At 46.8% G+C, this 18,326-nt stretch overlaps 1 protein-coding gene across 1 annotated transcript in view; it reads right to left on the bottom strand.

Moving 5' to 3' along the window:
• LOC144723519 (neurexin-1-like) overlaps positions 1-14,214 on the bottom strand; it is a 365,717-nt gene extending 351,503 nt beyond the window's left edge. Inside the window, exons 1-2 of the mRNA XM_078602336.1 lie at positions 12,460-14,214; positions 493-510 (exon numbers count right to left, since the gene is read on the bottom strand). Coding sequence (XP_078458462.1) covers positions 493-510; positions 12,460-13,339 — 898 coding nt within the window. The 5' untranslated portion in view covers positions 13,340-14,214. The remainder of the gene's footprint in view (positions 1-492; positions 511-12,459) is intronic.
• Between the last annotated feature and the right edge of the window lie 4,112 nt (positions 14,215-18,326).

Here is an 18,326-nt window from a genome sequence, read left to right as displayed (position 1 = left end):
TAAAATACCGTATATTGATTCGTAGCAATTATATATTTTTTCATAGTTATTTTGCACCACATTAAAATAGGATAAATTATTTTAACGAATGTAATGGTTCTGCATATCCATGCTTGTGCAAATGTAAAATAATGTAGGCATTACTAGGTCGAACAAAGACACGTGGAGGGGAATGCCTTGGCAGCATCTAATTAATTCCGTAATAATTGCGACAGCCAAGTGCTCCCAAAAAAACGTTCTTCGCATCAGCTTAAATTAAAATCCGCCAATTTATTTTCATTTTTTTCCACACATCAGTTAGCCTTACGTATAATAGCACATGCGAGCAATTCTTTGAGTAACCTATGTATGGCAATCTACGAAACCAATGCATGCAATATCTCTCAGCAATTACAAAAAAACCACACGGCATGTTAAAGCCTTGCGATGCATGCAAAGCTCCAAGTGTCAAGGCCAATGACAGACGGCATGCAAGGCACGAGAACACCTTACCTGGCATGGTGTTTTCCTCTGGAGACAGAGAGAGGCATTTGAGGAGGTGAAAGGTCAGCGAAGATGGGAATAAGAGCAAGAAAAGGGCAGAAGATGAATACAGTGGACGTAGGGGAGAGATGAGTTGCAATGGGAAGTGGAAATCAAAAATGATAAGAAAAATAGAAAGTCATGAAGATGGCAATTGGTTTGAAGATGGACAGGGAAAGAGGTATGGGAAACAGGGGAGTCGAACGCAAGAGGAAGGAGAGAGAAACACACACGCACACATCATTACGTGAGGCATGCTGTTGTATATCCTCTTTGCATGGCAAGTCATGCAAAAACAACCGTTCAAAACAACCGTTGCATCATCTTACGATGCACACAACCTTGAGTCCCGTTGTCATGGGACCCTGAAACGTCCTCTCGTAACTCTGAAAGACATCGCGCTGAATCGTGACATCGCAAACCGGTCAGCATTGGTACACCGATATTCTGCTCGGGATACAATGTCACACGCATCTTCTTCACGGTTTTTAGCCACGAATCGCTTTACTTTCTTTTGGTATTCACGCGTGTGAAGATTTCCAGTAATTGCTAACCGGATATTGGGAATATACAATAGCATATTTTAATTTTTGTTTGCATTTTGCCCAGTGAGGCAATGCTGATGTTGACAAAAATCCTCCATATCCAGTAAGTAATACTATAGCACAAATCGCCTTTCCCGTCCTGGACAAAAGCCAAACAGCACGCAGCACAGTAATGAAAAGATTCATGTTAATATATGCTTTCATTGCAGAGACTCGCAGTCTTGGTGTAATTGTGAACATTACTCTTTTTCATACTTTGTTACCGCCGTTCACCATTTCTAACGAGTTCAAGCTGGCAATAATGAACACATTTATAACATAATAACAATCGTACATCTTTTAAAAAAAAAATCACAAACCATACAGAAATGTCTTAGCTCTGGAGCGACGCTAACACGCAGAAGAGAGAGTCCTTGGCCGCTCGATTTTGGGCCGCGAGATTTGCGTCAACTCCACAGAACGTGACAGACGGGCTCGTGATGAATGAATCTCCCACCATTTGCAGCCACGTCAACCGCCATTAAGATGAACGCCGTGGAAAAAAATATTAAGTTCTTCGTCATTCATTTCTTTTCTTCCTCCGTTCCAAATTAGCACCCCTTGACGGTGACTGATGCTCGGGAAAATTTGCCAGCGGTAGGGGCGGCGTAGAGCGGCGTGCCAGCCCGAACGGGCTGAATGCTAATTAAAGTGAAAGAGTCCTCTTGCGTGATAATCAATCTAATGACAAATGGTCATTAGCCCAGGTAAAGCCGATTCGTTGTTCACACGTTAGGAGCTATTAACATCATGATATTTTTAATTTAGGCGCTGTGGATCATGTGAAACCACATCAACTGCCAAGACCTTTGCTCTGTAAGCAATATTTTTCTATCAGTTACCGGTAACAAGCACCTACATACGAAGAAATTTGCAGCATGATAAATGCTCGGGGACATTTATTAAATGATATTGCACATGCTTGCTGAATCGTATAAAAATATTTTGTGGGGTCGCTTGAATTTGTTTTTGGCTTGCAGCTGACTGTGTTGAGTAAAACGTTTTTTTTTTAAATAACATAACAAAAATACGTTTTTACTTTCAAAGTCAAATTCATGCTGTGGCTTGCTGAAAACGTGCGCATACATATGTGCACAGCTATAGAAAGATATACCCGGGCATGGAAATGTGATCGCAAAGTGATTCCATTTAAATGTTCTCAAGAAAGTCGTTGAATCAATATTTGAATAGATACCTATAAATAAATAAACAAAACAAATTAATGGCTAAATTAATTAAATGCCTCTACGTAACCTCAAATGTCAGTTCAATGTGTGTACATTGAAAGGAGGCCAGCCATGCATCGATCCAGGAGGAGGGAGGCACTGCTTAGGGCAGAAGAAAATTTAACTAAGACGCTGTTCCTCACCAATCACAATTCATTGACTGCATCTCCATATCTACACGAGTGAGCAATGTAGCCCTGCAGTTATCTCCTCGTCATTGAAAATAACATTTTGTGTTCCAGCCTGTAATAAATTTATTTTAAAAAATCTATAATAACAGTGTTGGTCCTGCATATCTCTTCGACCACATTCATGAATTGTCAGTTGCAAGCATTTGTGCTCTCTGGCCCCATTGCAGACTCTTACAAAGGTGGGCATTATCTTTCAATAAATGTTTCATCAATCTGTATTCGCACGCAAGCAGCTGTAATGGCATTCCAAATTACTTCTTCTAAAAGGGCCGGTTTGTAGATGCAGTCTTGAAGAAAGTCCATCGTGTCTCATTACCCCGCAGATTAGTTCAAGGGCAAGTTTGAGACTGGCAGCGTTTGCAGGACAAGAGTCCAATTAAACGGGTTCTGTCAAAACTCTACTCGAGCCAATCACAGTTGAACAAGTGCACTGGCACCCAATGAGGGATACGATTATCACGGTTGGCAAAGTACGGTGCGAAATAAATTCAACATAGATGCAAACAATTCCAATCTGTTTGCTATCAATCGTAATCTAAAAATAAAGAAACAATTGCATGGAAGGGAGAAAACAAATTCAACAAGAATTTGTTTTTAAAAAATGAGATGAAGAAATGGCTCTTCACACGTAAAATAAAAGTTAATGCTCCATCAAAAATGAATTTAGGCTTGAAACTCATTTAAAATGATTTGAACCCACGTGGCTTGTGGGCTTTCGTCAGCCCACTAAAGCAAACCAAACGTAATGGGTATTAAAAGGGTGTCAGAGCAAATACAACAGCGTTTGTGCAGCCTTCTCCACTCCCCCATCGCAGTCACCTCTACCACCCTCAAAAAAATAAATACGCGTGCGTCTGTATCACTAGCCGGCACTAATGCACGAACGCACGCTTGTGAAATCTAAATCCGGGTGGGTGGGTGGCGGCGGTCACTTGTTTACCTTGGGCTAATGTTTGAGTTTTTTTTTACTACTTAATAATGTTAAGTCTTGAGCAAGCAAAGCCATCAGAAAAAGGTGGCCCGGCCACCCCCCACCCCACCCCCCAGCTCCCTCCTCCCACGCTGCCGCCAGGGCTCGCTGCGAGTTGCGCTTTGCCTGTTTTATATCGAATGACCCTCGTCCGAGGCTCGGTCATTGGACTCATGCATAATTCACGTCCGCAAACACATTACACCGTGAGCGCGCGCGGCATTAATAGTTTATTCCACAGCGATGATAGGAGATTAGCTCTGATATGGAGAACGCCGAATTAATGAGGTCGCCAGTCAAACCTTCCTTTTCTTTTCTTTTTGTATTTTTTTTTGCATTTTTTTTTTCAAAAATCATATCTGAAATTCGCAAACCAATTCTCCTTTGATTTTAAATGAATAGCACCAGAGATTCTAGTAAATAAATAATGAATTGCGCGCATAAATACATTTTTACCATTTTTTTGCTCGTCAATTTAAAGCATTTTCTTTTCTCCGTGTTTTTTTTTTATCTCGCGGTGTACATGTGCACGTCTGGATTTTCTTTATTGTTTTAACGTGCGGCTACATTTATATTTTTGTTAGCAGCTCAAGCGAAAAAAAAAAGTTTCGTGTGCACAGCCACCGTGGAAAAACACTTTAAAGCGCCACCTGAATAAATGAAAGACCGTGGAAAAAAATATAATCTCTTTCGTGTGTACGTCACACATTAATAGGCACAATCAGGGCCTTTGATGTAAGCGCTGTGTAGTCGTTAGCACTGCGCTTGTCATTGAGCGCAATCTCGACTCGTTTGCACCTGCACCCGGCTGCTGCGGCTCCGTTTCAATGTGGGCAACTTATTTTTTAAATGCCATCAACATCATCATCGTCATTGCGAAAGTCCTCCTCATCATAAATCAGCATCGGTATATTTCTCATAAGTTCCAATGCCATCATCATCATTCTCAATTCGATCATCATCATCATTGCGCTTCTGCCACCGTCTGGAACGATCTTCCTTCCGATATTAGGAAGCCACTGCAGCTATGCACTTTCAAGTCTAGATTTAAAACTAATTTGTTTAGAACTTATTTTTGTGTTTAGTTTGTTGTTCACCCCCCGCATCTCCGATTAGCACGGTTGGCTGCGTACGGTGCGAAAGACGTTCATACGTAAAATGTAAAAAAAAAAGTGGGCCACGCCACCACTGTGGAAGCCGCCCACCCTGCCCTCCAATCTTTTGATTTGCGGCCATGCTGACCCCCACGGCACGCCTCGTAGGTAGCGTGCCACTGCACTTTCGCCATGCCCCCCCCTCCTCTCCTTAACCCATCAAAAAAGCCACTACAGCTCCCACAATGATTATATATTTTTTCCAAACGTGATGCTACAGATTCTAGATTTGAAGCTTCCGTGACTGCAAGGATTCATATTCTTAGGTTTTTTCGGTAAAGTCACGTAGGTAAAAAATTAAAATTAATCAAAGTAAAATAAAAAATAAAATAAAAATCACGACGTTTCGGAGGCAACACAAGCTTCCGTCTTCAGGTGGAACCGTCACAGCACGATAGCTGTATCAAGTGATACCTACGTGACTTTACCGAAAAAAACCTAAGAATGTGATGCTACAGTACACGGTTGAGAAGAAATGTCTTCATCATCATCAGTGCACAGCTAGGATAAAGGCCTACCCAAGTCGTCGCCATGCCTCGCCAACCCGCAAAGCAATCGGCCACCTCGCAGCTTACGAGCGAGCAGATTTCATTGCTCCGTGATGTGGACTGACTCTCAGACGCGTCCCATTAGTAGTTGGCTGACCACTTTGTCGCCATTCTTGACCGCGAGCTCGAATGTTGACCGTGGAACGAGCTGCTTGAGAGTAAATAACAAATAAGTGAGGCAATCCACATGGGCAATTTCGTGCACCTCGTGAGCCGACGGTAGGTTGCTCTTCGCTGCGACCGCATTTCCTCCAATTATCTTGCCGCGAGTAAGCAAGCTGAAGAGACTCGTAACAAAATTTGTTTTTGTTGTAATAGGGTTTTACCCTTTCAACTGGTACAAAAACTGACACCTTTATACAAGGCATCATGTTTGCAATAACCACAACACAAGCAGTCAAAATGCAAACAAAAAGAAACAACTCTGATGATGATAATGATATGCACTGTCCTTGAAGTTGATTGGTCCACACCCAAGACAGCTTTTCTTAGAGCCTAGTCTCCATTGGTGTTGGACCAGATGACGCCAAAAGGCGTACAACTCAAGGCTCTAAGAAAAGGTGTCAGTTTTTGTACCAGTTGAAAGGGTAAAAACCTATTACTATATTTTTCCACTGGTAAAGGAGATGTCTTTCTTTGAACCTTTCTACGTGACTTTACCGAAAGACCCAAATAATATGAATTCCTGCAGTCACGACAGCTTTGCAAGGCTTCCAAAATCATCACTCGCTTCAGGATAACTGTGCAACATGAGCATTAAGCTGTAAATTTTTGGGAATAATGTACAAAAAAATCCTGTGTGTTGTAAAGAATTTTAACACCACCTCAATAATACGTTTCCTTAATGCATGCATAAATACTCCTCCGTCAGAATAGTTTTTGTGCGGGCCAGGGTATAAAATGCTGCAGAAACTGGCAGCTCCATTTGATTATTGCATGTTTGCTCTTCCAAGGGAATAAACATCGCTTGAATTTGAAATCTCTACTTGTTATGTTGCTCTCAGTGGTACAAATCTTTCACAACTCCAGACGGAGTCCATTCCCAATTAATCCAGATTTGTGTGGAGCTAAGGGCTGCAACGAACGTTAATGCGAGCAAAAATCTTGCCAGTCTCTTGTTTTCGACTGCAATTATGAATTCACATCAATTATCACTCTCAAACAAACACATACTGTACGTGTTTGGAGAACTGGACCCTCTCCCTAAGTGGCATAGGTGTTTATCAAATGCTGATTTATTTCCCTAGGTTTCTTGTGTGTGTTAAACACACACACACACACACAAAGCTGCGTATCATTTTAGCGAAGTAAAGAAAAGTGTGAAATGCAGTGGAGAACACAGCGCATACTCTGCGAAGCTATTTGTGGATCGGCAATGTTTTGCGTTAAGCTGTTTCTTCAATTTATGGCCATTGTACGCCTTCGTTTCTTCCGTGTTAGGGTCTATTGATAGATGGAGGTAAATGCTCATGGACAAAGCGACAGAACCCTATGAATCTGTCCAGACTTATAGGACGGTTTTAATGTTCTGGAATGGCGCTTAATTTTAATTTGCGAGGCATCTATTTATTGATTTCCTTTATCCGTGTGCTCTTCCTCGGAAGTGATGTGGGAGGGCGTTGCATTGGCAGCCCGAGCAAACTCGAAGCTCCGCTCACTTTATTTTTTTTCCCCGAGAGACCCGACTCGACGGCACGCCTTTTAAAAATGTGACTGGTGCTCAGCCTGAGCCTCCACGCCCCAGACAAACTTTTGACAGGAATCTGTCAAAGCAAGCGATGAAAGAATCCATCAGGAGCCAGGTTTGACCTCCGCGCTGAGCTTCCGATTAAGAGCGATTTCTCTTGGTCTGGCCGACACGTTAACAACAACAACAACGACGACGATGAAGGCCTGGCGGGTGTGGGGGGGGGCGGCATGGAGATAGGCGACAATCGAGTCGCACCGGCTCGCTTGCGCGGCTAAATCTTTCTAACGGGGCGTCCACTCGACACTCTGGGGTGTTCCATCGACCCACCGTTAGTGAGACTTACGGCCCCGTGACTGCCCCAGCCCCAGCCCCCCCCCCCCCCCTAACACGTCGCCTTTCGCGACCAATATTATTAATTTTTTGGCGGGAAAAAAAAATCGCCCGATGCTGCTGGATGTAATTATACCAGCGACATGTCAAGGCACTCCAATTGCAAACGTTGTGGATTTACTCTCCGACACACCGGTGGGCCGAAGTGTCAACTAATTGTCACGTTCTGTTCACGTGACCGACCCTTACTAGTTGGCCGTGTCGGGAGGCAGTGGGTTATCATATTCACGCGATCTAACCCACACACAAAAAAACCTTTGTTGTGATGAGTGCCCCCCCCCCCCCCCCTTGACCAAACCCCTTTACCTTGCTCCCTTACACGCTCAGCCCACATCCCATACCCAGCCAAACCCCGTTGGAGTCACCGTTGGAGTCGCTCCTCCAAGACCGCCTGCATCGTTGGCTCTCGTCACCTCCACCCCTGTGTTCAAGTCCCTTGACCACGTGCCACACCCCTTCGCCTCTGCTCGTGATTGACTGCTTGCCCGGCCAAGGCCTCTCTGCGCCATTCACGTCGCCACTGTGGCCTTCTCGCCTCTCGTTTGTTTCATTCACAGCTCCCTGTCCGTTCTTTCTTTCATTCACCTTTTGCCACCCCCCCGCCCCCACCCCCCCATGGCGTGTGCAGCATCTTCAGATGTTTCCTTTTTATGATTTGGGAATTATTCTACGGTAGAAACCCCTCTTGACGACGGTAGTTTGGTTCCGCGAAGCCGGCCAATATTAAAAGAAACATGGAGGCCCGTCGTTAAGCGATTAGTCGTTAACAGGGGTGGTCGTTAAGAGGGGTTCTCCTGTATTGTAAATTATTACTTTTAATTAAATACACCGTGAATACTAGAGTGTATTTTCTATATAAAAATTATCCTATAGGAGTCGCTGCTTAAACGCTGCTAATTATTCAATTGTCACAGAATGCATGTGCTTCTTTATTTAAATGTACGTATTTTTTAAGCAATGCAGTTTCACGTGACATGTCATGCGCTGCCAGAGCCATCTGCCTTCCCTCATTGCTCTGCCGCTGTTACTCTTGAGATAAGCGTACATTTGCACAATGCATCACCTACCCCGCAACATCATCTACATATGCTGAAGGGGGCACCGATGTCATTTCACTGCTTGCATTTCACTGCTTGCAAAATGCTTTTGGATTTTCGCAAACAAATGAAATGGTAACCACTTTGGAAATTAAATTATGAATATTTTATAGCACACACACGTGATGTTTTCAGGGGGGGGCAAGCCCTGTCCCCCAATCTATTCCACCAACCGCCTTCTAACCAGCGCATAGTTATCAGCGTCTTTGCTTGAGTCGTATTTCTATGGTGAATGGAGTTGGGTTTTTTTTCTGAGTTTCAAGTGACACTGTTAGGCGACGGGATAGCGTGGTGGCGTAGCTACCCTGGGCGCAGGCTGTGCAACTGGACCGGGGCTCGTATCGGATGGAGGGGCACAGTTGCCGAGCTGCAAAGCATAGGGAAATTAAACATGGGGACCTCATTTAATTCTTTGCACCAGGGTCTCTGGTGCAAGGCTATACCACTGAAATAGTAAAAAAAAACTATTAATTACGAGAATTAGTATGACATTACTTTTATATAACGCTGCACGTTAAATAAACGTACAATGGAACATATGCTCGTAATAATACTGAATTGCCATGCTGTGCATTGCAGTCCAATTTTTTTCGAAGGTATTTTCCAATCCAATTTCATTAGATCCGGCGTGAACTTATATGATTGCGTGCTTTTAAGACTGGGCGATATTTCTTCGGTTTGATATCACAACAAACATCGTGGATAATGGAAGTGCAATTCCTCCTGGTGACATCGTAATGGCACCGCCGCACACCGAGAGACAGTGAATCACCGTTTGATTACAATCGCCGCTGCACAGTTTTGTGCATCTCCGCTGTAAAAATGGGGAGTGTGATGCAGTAAACGACAGCGGCTGAAGCTGCGGATGGAGTGTACTCGTCAGACTTGTGCATTTCAATCAACGGACAAAGTGCAAAAAAAAACACCTATATATTTATACGTTTGGCGCTGGCAGGAAACAAAAAAAAAACTTAGCCTTTTTTTATTCTTTAGCCACATTAAACACGTGTAAAGTGCTGCAGTGGAACCAGCAGTAAAATTGACACCACTTACCCACATGGTGGAAACATTAACGTCGGTTACATTGACTTGCCGAAGTTAAAGATCGTGACACTATTAGCAAGTGTGGGCCTCTGTGTGCCGCGTTATTGCCAAATTAACTACTCAATTCCATTTACCGCGAGTAATGTGTCCATTACTTAAAGGGCTGAATATTAAAATTAGGATCGTCCCGTTAATCTGAGAATGAGCACTGACGCATCGCAATATAAGGCGGTCGGTGAATGAGTAAATACTTTTTTTAAAAGTCGTCTGCATGGCGTAGCGAAAATCACTCTCGCCACGTATGCCATCGAGTTAGGGGGGGGGGAACGCCATAATAGTTATCGATAAAATCACCGTAACATTTTCACCCAACCCTAGGCGTTGTAGACTTTCATGTCGTACATGTAACAGGACGCGTGCTTACGTGCGTACGTGTGCAACCTGCGGCCGACGACGAGACTAAAGCCGTCACGGCGTTATCTCAAACTTAATTAGGACTCTCTTCTGCGTGTTCAGCGTTTGTCTTTAAACATCAAATACAGTTTTGAAAAAAAAAATCACCGTGACGTTAGAGCGTCTGCAATGAAAACAGAAAGAGAAATGATATGGTATGTGAACAATTGTAAAACACACTTGTAGTTTGGCCCAACTCTTTGTTATAAATAAAATAAATACGTAAAGAAGCAATTTCATTTCCGAATGCCAGCGTTAACCAATTTCACCTGTGAGTGGCTTTTTCTTGGTGGAGTGCTAAATCAAAAAGGCAGCTGTGCAAAATCCATAATTATGTGCTCAATGGTTAGTGTGAAAACACTGTTAATATCAACCTTTTAACACACACACAACATTCGCGAGCATGTTCTGCAGGTTATTCGCAGCATTTACTAACGTTTTCTTGACCCAGCAACGTCACATTATTAGCAATATGCACACAAACTATCGAATAGTATTTCCAACCCACAGAAGTAGACGACATTTATTTTCGAGATCCACAGCTGTAAGTAAACAAAAACATATTTGTGGGGGGAAAAGCAAAGAACAATCACAACCAACAATAAAAATCAACAATAATTCAACACCAAAAGAGAACTCAAATATTTGACCGTTCCTTATAAACTAATAGAAAACGACGTTTTTTTTAAGCTCTTAAATTAAATAAATATCACTCTCTAGGCGGAGCGAGGGAGCGACCCTGGGAAGAAAGGGAATCGCTCCGAGGGAGGTAGGCAGCAGGCAGTTGGCTAGACGAGGGCCGTTGGAGCTGCAACGGACATTAATAATACATCGCGCGTGCTCTCTCGCACCGCCAACTGCCATGCCGTCTCACCACGCGTATTTGTTACACGGCTGTGCAAAGGCGTCGTTTTACAGCCATCCGCGACGTAACAAAAAAAAAACACATGGAACTGGAGCACGTGCCGTGGGCCACGCTCAGATGAGGCCCGGCGGGGCCTGGCCTCCGTTCTAAAAAGTTTGTCCACTCGGTTTCATGGAACTCTGTGAGGTTGGTTGGGGGGGGGGGGGGGTGAGACGTTGTTGTGGGTACTGGTTGGAGGTTGTGGTGGTGGTGGTGGCGGGTGATGGTGGTGATGGGTTTTTACAATAGGTCTTTAATGGGGGAGTTATTAAATTATATTTGTTTAAATTCCAAGTACAACGTATACAACTGCATGCTGTTGCCTTGGGGGACGTGTGCGTGGCGTTAAAACACACTTCAAAGTCTTACGTGAATAAATATGCTTGAAAATAAACTTACATTTTCACATTTGGAGACGTGTATATTATTTGATAAAGCAAGCGATCGGGTGGCGTGTAATGGAAGATGGGTCAGTTCAACGCGACGCCTTTGGCAACGTGAACGGGTCGGGCAAGTTGCAGGGTTTCTGGTGAACGTGAACACGACGATGACACGCGGTATCCACAGAGACGCGGAACAAACGGCATCATGAACACAACCAGTGACAGGGAAAAGTCATAATGTATGCATGCCTGTTGGACTTCTTTCTCGCCGTACGTAGCCAACCGCGATAATCGGATGTGTGAGGAAGGACAACAAACTAGCAACAAAAAGCAGTTCTAAACAAATTAGTTTTCAATCTAGATTTAAAAGTGCATAGCTCCAGTGGCTTCCTAACATCGGAAGGAAGAGCGTTCCGAATTTTCAGAGAGCACACACACTCACTCAGCACTGCTCTTCTTGAAGTATGTCTATAAAAGCACCCTCGTTAAATTAGACAAAACGGGCTAGACTAGCACGGCAGCTCCTTGCCAGGAGTCCAATAGCAGGGGTGACGAGGTGCCATTCCTACGCTTCGATTTTCTCGAGACATCGACTGCAGGGGCCAGCATGTTAATATTCTGTCTGGCTTATTCGGCACCGTTGACGCCACCTTTTTCACCGTCCACGGCTTTGAGATTTCCGCGCGGAATAAACCCCACGGTGGAGCCCACTCGCCGCTGAATAAAAATGGGGGACGTGTGGAAAACAATCCCCTAAACAGCGACGAGTGGACAGAGATTAATGAGCCCTTTCCAGCCGATGATTTTTGAAATTTGACAAGCACAGGCACGCACGGCCTGGCCTCCAATCCAGATAAGGGCACTGGATGATACATTTATACCGAAAACAAACGGCAAACGTTATTAAACGGGCACAGAGTCAGGCTAAATCCGACCCTACTGTGATTATAACAGATTATAAATGGGTATAATTACAATGTTTAGTGGATTTCAGTCTGCTTAATTAATGGGTGAGAAATGGGTATGGGTTAGAGCGGCGGCGGGGGGGGGTAGTTTTGGGAGCTGTATGGGGATCAGTTTGGGGGGGGCACGCGGGTACAGAATATTAATTTTTAAATCTATATTAAAAACTCATTTATTTAGAACTACATTTTGTATTGAATTTGTTGTCCTTCCCGTGCACCTCCCAAGAGCACGGCCGCCTCTTTGCGGTGCGAAAGAAGTTCAACGTGCCACCCGCACAATCGCCAGTTAAAACACCAAGCCAATAATCATCGCACGGCGCCCACCGCTGCTTCGTTACCTTCGTCGCAGTACTGCCCCTCGAATCCCGTGCCGGCGCAGTCGCAGAAGGCCTCGCCGTCCAGCACCGAGCAGAGGCCTCCGTTCTCGCACGGGTTGCGCTCGGTGCACACCCTCTCCGCCTCCGTGCCCACTCCCTGGCTCCCCACCAGCTCCGGCACCGAGAAGAAGCCGCCGCCGCCGCCCGGCCAGTGGCCCTCGTCGGCGCTGTAGCGCAGGTCCAGCAGCGTGCCGCTGAGCGGGAACTCCCTGTCGGCCGCCGCGTGCGCGGGGACGTCCGCGGGGACGCCGCCCACGAACAGGTCGCTAGGAGGCCGGCGCCTGCCGGCAGAGGCGACCATCCCGTGGCCCTGCCCGTGGCCGTGGCCCTGCCCGTGCCCGTGCCCGTGGCCGTGGCCGTGGCCAAAGCTGTGGCCGAGCTGCGCGCGGTCGAGCGACACGGCCCGCGCCACCTGGTTTTCCCCATCCACGGAGAGCTCGACGCGCCGCCCGTCGCGCCGCACCTGCACCCGGTGCCAGCGGCCGTCGTCCACGCGGCTTCCGCTCAGCACCAGCGCCTCCACGCCGCACGAGAGGCCCGCGCGCAGCCGCAGGCGGCCGTCGGAGAGGGACGTCGCCAGGAAGCCGCACGCTCCCCTGTCTCTGCCACCGCCGCCGCCGTCGTCTTGGTACAGCACCATGCCCCGGCTCTGGTTGGTGCGCATCTGGAAGCTCAGCTCTCCGCCAGCGGGGGCCGTTTTGGACGACGCCCCCGCGGAGCCAGATTCCCAGCGCTCAAAGCGGGCCCACTGTCCGCTTGAGCCGCTAAACTCCAGGCCGTGACTCCTGGAGGCCGCCAGCGTTGCCAGCAGGAGTTGCAGTGTCACCGAAGCCGAACCCATCGTCGCCGGAGCAGCGGGTGAAACAAACACCGACCTTCCTTGCCCGCTGCCAGCCGCTTTGGGCTTCAGAAATGTTGGCCGGGGGATATTGACCACCTCACTTGCGCTCGCTTTTCGACAGTTGAGCTTCTCCAGGAGTCTCAGCGTGCTTTAATCTTATGAGCCCGGCGTTCATTGGTACAGCTCCACTCGGTGTTGCTATCTTCCATAGAGGGGAATGTCAATGCAGTTTGCTTGATTGTTTGTGGCGTGGCTCTGCCGTTGCCTTAGCCGAGACAGCAGTGGTCGTTTCATTAATTAGTTGCATAGGTTTTTGTCTTGTTGTAATCGCCGGCTGCTCGGTGTGTTGCAGATCGATCTGGCAGACGAGTCATTTGATACCATCACTAAAGAGTATGACCCATTACGGTGAAACTGCAAGGACAGCCTTTAACAAGGTACTGACAAAATCAGTAATGGGAGCTGTTGGTGAAATTCTAATCCGCAAAAAAAAATTCTCCCCTCCTTATTTTGGACTGGTAGAAATGCATTTAATGAAAGCTCCCAGGAAAAAAAAGTGCACACGATCGGAGACCTTAAAGCAGTTGAAGGATTGCAGAGTTGAAAAAATGTGATAGTTTAACCGCCCAGTTTGGGAGGAAGAGAGCCACAGATGAGATTAGATGCTCGCCGGAAAAAAATATTCTCTCTGATTTATGTCCTGCAGAAGGCTTCTTGTTAGGAATTGGGAATATCCCAGACAGCTAGAGTTGTCACGATCCCACGAGGCATAAAATACCGAGCCAGAACAGATTGATTTGTGATGTTTCCAAGCACATGCAGGATTTTTCTCCCTCGCAAGTAGACTTGTCATAAAATTCTGACTCGACCGCCGTAGACAAGTTCTGTGGAGGACAAGAGACAAAGAGAGGCAGAGAGAGAGAGAGATAAAGAGAGGGGCAGAATGCAAATAGAAGCCCAATTAGTAATTCAGCTCCTGTAGCAATGGAGAAGTGAAACTGGCAGAGCTCCACGCCGGAATGAGTGGGAAACACCTCCCACCGCGACAAAGGCAAGAACACTTCATATACCACAAGGCCCCATTGTTTGCAATTGGCCTTTGATAGGACGTCGCTACCCCACTCCACTCGCGCAGCGGCCAATACCAACCCGTTGAACTCCAAATAGAATGTCACTTGCTCAACCAGGTAGGGACCCATTACATTTTTGACAGTTTAGACAGTGGCCTGTGTAATTCTCATCGGCCAATGGGTGCTCCGACTGATACCGGAAGTTTATGGACTCAGAAACCCCTGTAAAGGGTACGAAGAATATAATAGGGAGAAAAGATGGACACATACAGCTGCACAATGTGTGTGTTTTTATTATTACATATTTGGTTTAAGAATATTATGAAAGGCAATGACCAAATCATTCAGTGTGTACCCGATCTTGTCAGAGATAGGAATCTTAGTAGGCTTGACCCTGGATAGTGCTTGGACGGGTGACCACCCATGCACAGACAGACGGTCCCCGTAGGGTTATATGATGGGCAGCAAAGGGCTTGTACCAGAAATCCATTGCTGTGCTCTACCTCCGTGCTCCAACTTAAGCAACTCCCCTCCTCCAAGTAACCCCATCGTGACCCGCACGGCATAGGGAAGCCCTCCCACATCTCCGCAGTGGATTGTGAAAATGGCTCTACTAGCACACAACATTGTGACAACAATAATAAGCAGGTCTATATAGCACTGGCCTGAGTCTGTTGTCCTTCCCCCGCATATCCGATTATCATGGCTGGCTACCTACGTTGCAAAATAAGTGCAACATACATAGCAACAACAACCGCCACTAAGTGGCGGTGATGTCACCACGGCGCTTGTGCCAGGCTATGTGCACTTTAAGGCCGTGTGAAGTGTCGAACGCCCGCTGGCAGGAGGTCACAGGGACAGACCCAAGTGCCATGGGTTGACTGACTGAGATGACTGGCAGATGCGCCACCTCTGCCTCCTAAATTTCCAGCATATACATACAAATAACCACCGATATAGCGCGCTTGCATCGAGCAAAAAAAAACTGAGAAAATCCACCGAGTTGCTGCTGCTGCTGCGGTGCAAAGTCCTTTTGTGAATCCGTTGTGTGAAGAAGTTGATCTCTGTGAGCCTCCTCTCAGAGCCAGCGCGCACCCCGAGGCCACACCTGGGTGTCGTGTTCCCGGCACTCTCATTGAACTCGGCACCGCTTCTGTGCCACGCTGCAACGTCGCTGTTTACTCCGTGTATTATTTACGAAGGTATTAGTTTTATTTTAATTAAATAAATAAGTGCCGCTACGCCGCATTAACGTTGGCGGAAATGTGTTTACGAATATATAAATTGCGTAATCGTTTACACTACAGCTGCAACTTTACATGTTTTTTTTTAATCCTAGCTTTTATTGGAAAATGTACAATTAACTGCAGGTTTTGCAAGGAAGCTATCTTATTCCTCGGGTGAATGTTTATTGAGGATTTTATTTTAAACTACAAACACTTTGTTCAATGCATGTCTGGCGGTTTTTTTTCCCATAACCCAAGATAATGCCATTAAAGAGCGGGGATATACAGTCGATGCTTTACTCTCCTGTGCTCTATCGGTGCAAGCGGTGGCAACGATAAAACTATTGCGCTGCAATTCCTAGGAAGCGTTCGCGAAAAAAAAAAATTTTCACGGCACGAACGGACGAGGCAGCCATCCCGGCGTCTCAGTCGGAACGTGCGATGATCGGCCACTGCTGCACTGCCCCACTCGAGGCACACCGCATCATCGTGCAACGCTTTCAGATGCGCTTCTGCGGCCGTCTGGAACGCTCTTCCTTCCGATATCAGGGAGCCACTGGAGCTATGCGCTTTTAAATCATGTAGATTGAAAACATTTCTTTAGAACTGCTTTTAGTGCTGTGTTTGTTGACCTTCCCCCGCATCTCAGATTAGCACGGTTGGCTACGTACGGTGCGAAAGAAGTTCAACATATATACATACACACACACTGAACTGCCAACTGCCCAACGCCTCCCAACCTTTCATCTCTCCCAGGCTCTGCTGCGACCGCCACCCCATCCCGCCTGTCCCACCATCGCCACCGCCCACTCCCATTTAACCCTCTTCAACATACATTAAGCTAGTATGGGGCCTTAGGCATATGTTATAAAGGGGTCCTAAATTTATTTAAAAAAAAAACACATCAATTATTTAAACACAAATGTTTTACTTGCTTAGTAAATTAATTTTATTTTTTAATTTGCTATAAAGCCGGATAATACGACAAATCGCTAACCTTAAACACCCAGTCGTTCATAAAAGTTGAAGCGGTATAGTACTATAGTAATCGAGCAAGTGCAGAATCACTGAACCGGAATTGATAGCTTGAAAGCAACGTTTTGGGGTTAATGATGACGTCAACCTGCTGCTGCTCTATATAAGAACGGGAGACAGAGCAGAGCCTCACCATTCTGGCGAATTGCCCGATGATGCTGGATGCAATTACCAGCGAAACGTCGTACTCAAATTGTAAATGTTGTGGTTTCACGCTTCAACACACCGGTGGGGCTAAAGCAGTGAACTATTTGTCTTTTGTCAACGTGACACTTTTTTACTGATTGGCCGTGTCGGGTGGTGGAGGGTTACGACACATTTATAAATAACGCGATCTAAACCCAAAAACGTTGAATATGAAGCTTGAAAGCATTTGGCGTAGGGCCCTTGAAAGTGCGGGGCCCGTAGCATGTGCTACTTTTGCTACAAGGATGTTATGGGCACTGCATGCAGGGCCTCAAATGAAGAGTTCAACATTGCACGTTCACAACTCAGACGCGGACAGAGAACAACGCCTTGTGGGGGTCGCTAGCCCCCGAGATCCCTCCCTCGATAATACTAACGGCCGGACTAACATCATCAATCGCCCCCCCGCTGCTAAGCGAACCGCCGCTAGGCTCCTCACCCAGGGTGTGGGAGCCGTCACCCGAGGATTCCCCTCCACCGCGGGTCCGCGTAGCAGGCATGGATAACCACGCACGCGCACATCCACACACAGCTCTGCACGGCACTCACCCAACCCTGACCACTCACGTTAGGATCGCGCACCTGTGTTACACACGTCGTGAACGTGCGCGCACACACGCATACAGCTCCACACGCGATACCCACTCCTGCGCCGCTCTGCGCCGCGCTGGCCGCCCACGTTACGATCGCGCACCTTGGGCACGCCGATTACGCACGCCGAGAGCTTACGCAAGTAACGAGCGCACGCAAGCGGGGCACACGCCGACACGTCCCCTCCCCCACTCGCGCGTGCACGTCAACACAAATATCGTACAAGGACGATTCTCCTCTCACACGGCTGCGTAGTCACGCCAACACACCAAAAGTGCTCTCCCCGGGCGTTAACGCACACACCTCCGTACCCGCACAATCGTACAGAGACCACGGCCTTTATGCGTACAACGACCACACACTCGCGAATGCAGTGCACGCTAATACCACGTTCCAAAAACACCCAACAACACGGTTTTGTTACTACGCTCGAGATTTTATTAGCCCTTGCTAATCAACCGAGCCACCCGTGTGTGTGTGCGGGACAGCAAGGCGCTTCTAACCCACACTCTGGTGCCGTGTAGCCCTATTCTATGCTGCGCTCTCTGCTAAACCGCTTTCCTACTCGTCCTTACCCCGAACTAACCCTCTCCTACGGATCCTACCCTCTGCTCTGAGGTGTTGTAAGGCGCGCAACACGATACCGTCTGTAGTCCTTGGTGACCTTGCGGCGCTCAGATCGTCCTGCAGACAATCTAGCGGCTCGCCCGATGACTCCTTCGTCGCTGACCCCGTGTCCAAACTCCAGAAGAAGAGAGTTCCCTACTGCCCCTGCGTTTTCTTTTAAACTATTCACATCAAAGGCTAGGCGCCCCCGTCCCGACCGCCTTGGTCTCTCGACCAATCCTGAGCCTAAGATTTCCCGCTCTTTTGCGATCC

This window comes from Lampetra planeri, chromosome 18, assembly GCF_965212315.1.
Source record: "Lampetra planeri chromosome 18, kcLamPlan1.2.h2, whole genome shotgun sequence".
NCBI classification, from domain to species: domain Eukaryota; kingdom Metazoa; phylum Chordata; class Hyperoartia; order Petromyzontiformes; family Petromyzontidae; genus Lampetra; species Lampetra planeri.
Note: the sequence above shows the minus strand (reverse complement) of the source record. Positions and strands in the feature narration are given on the sequence as shown.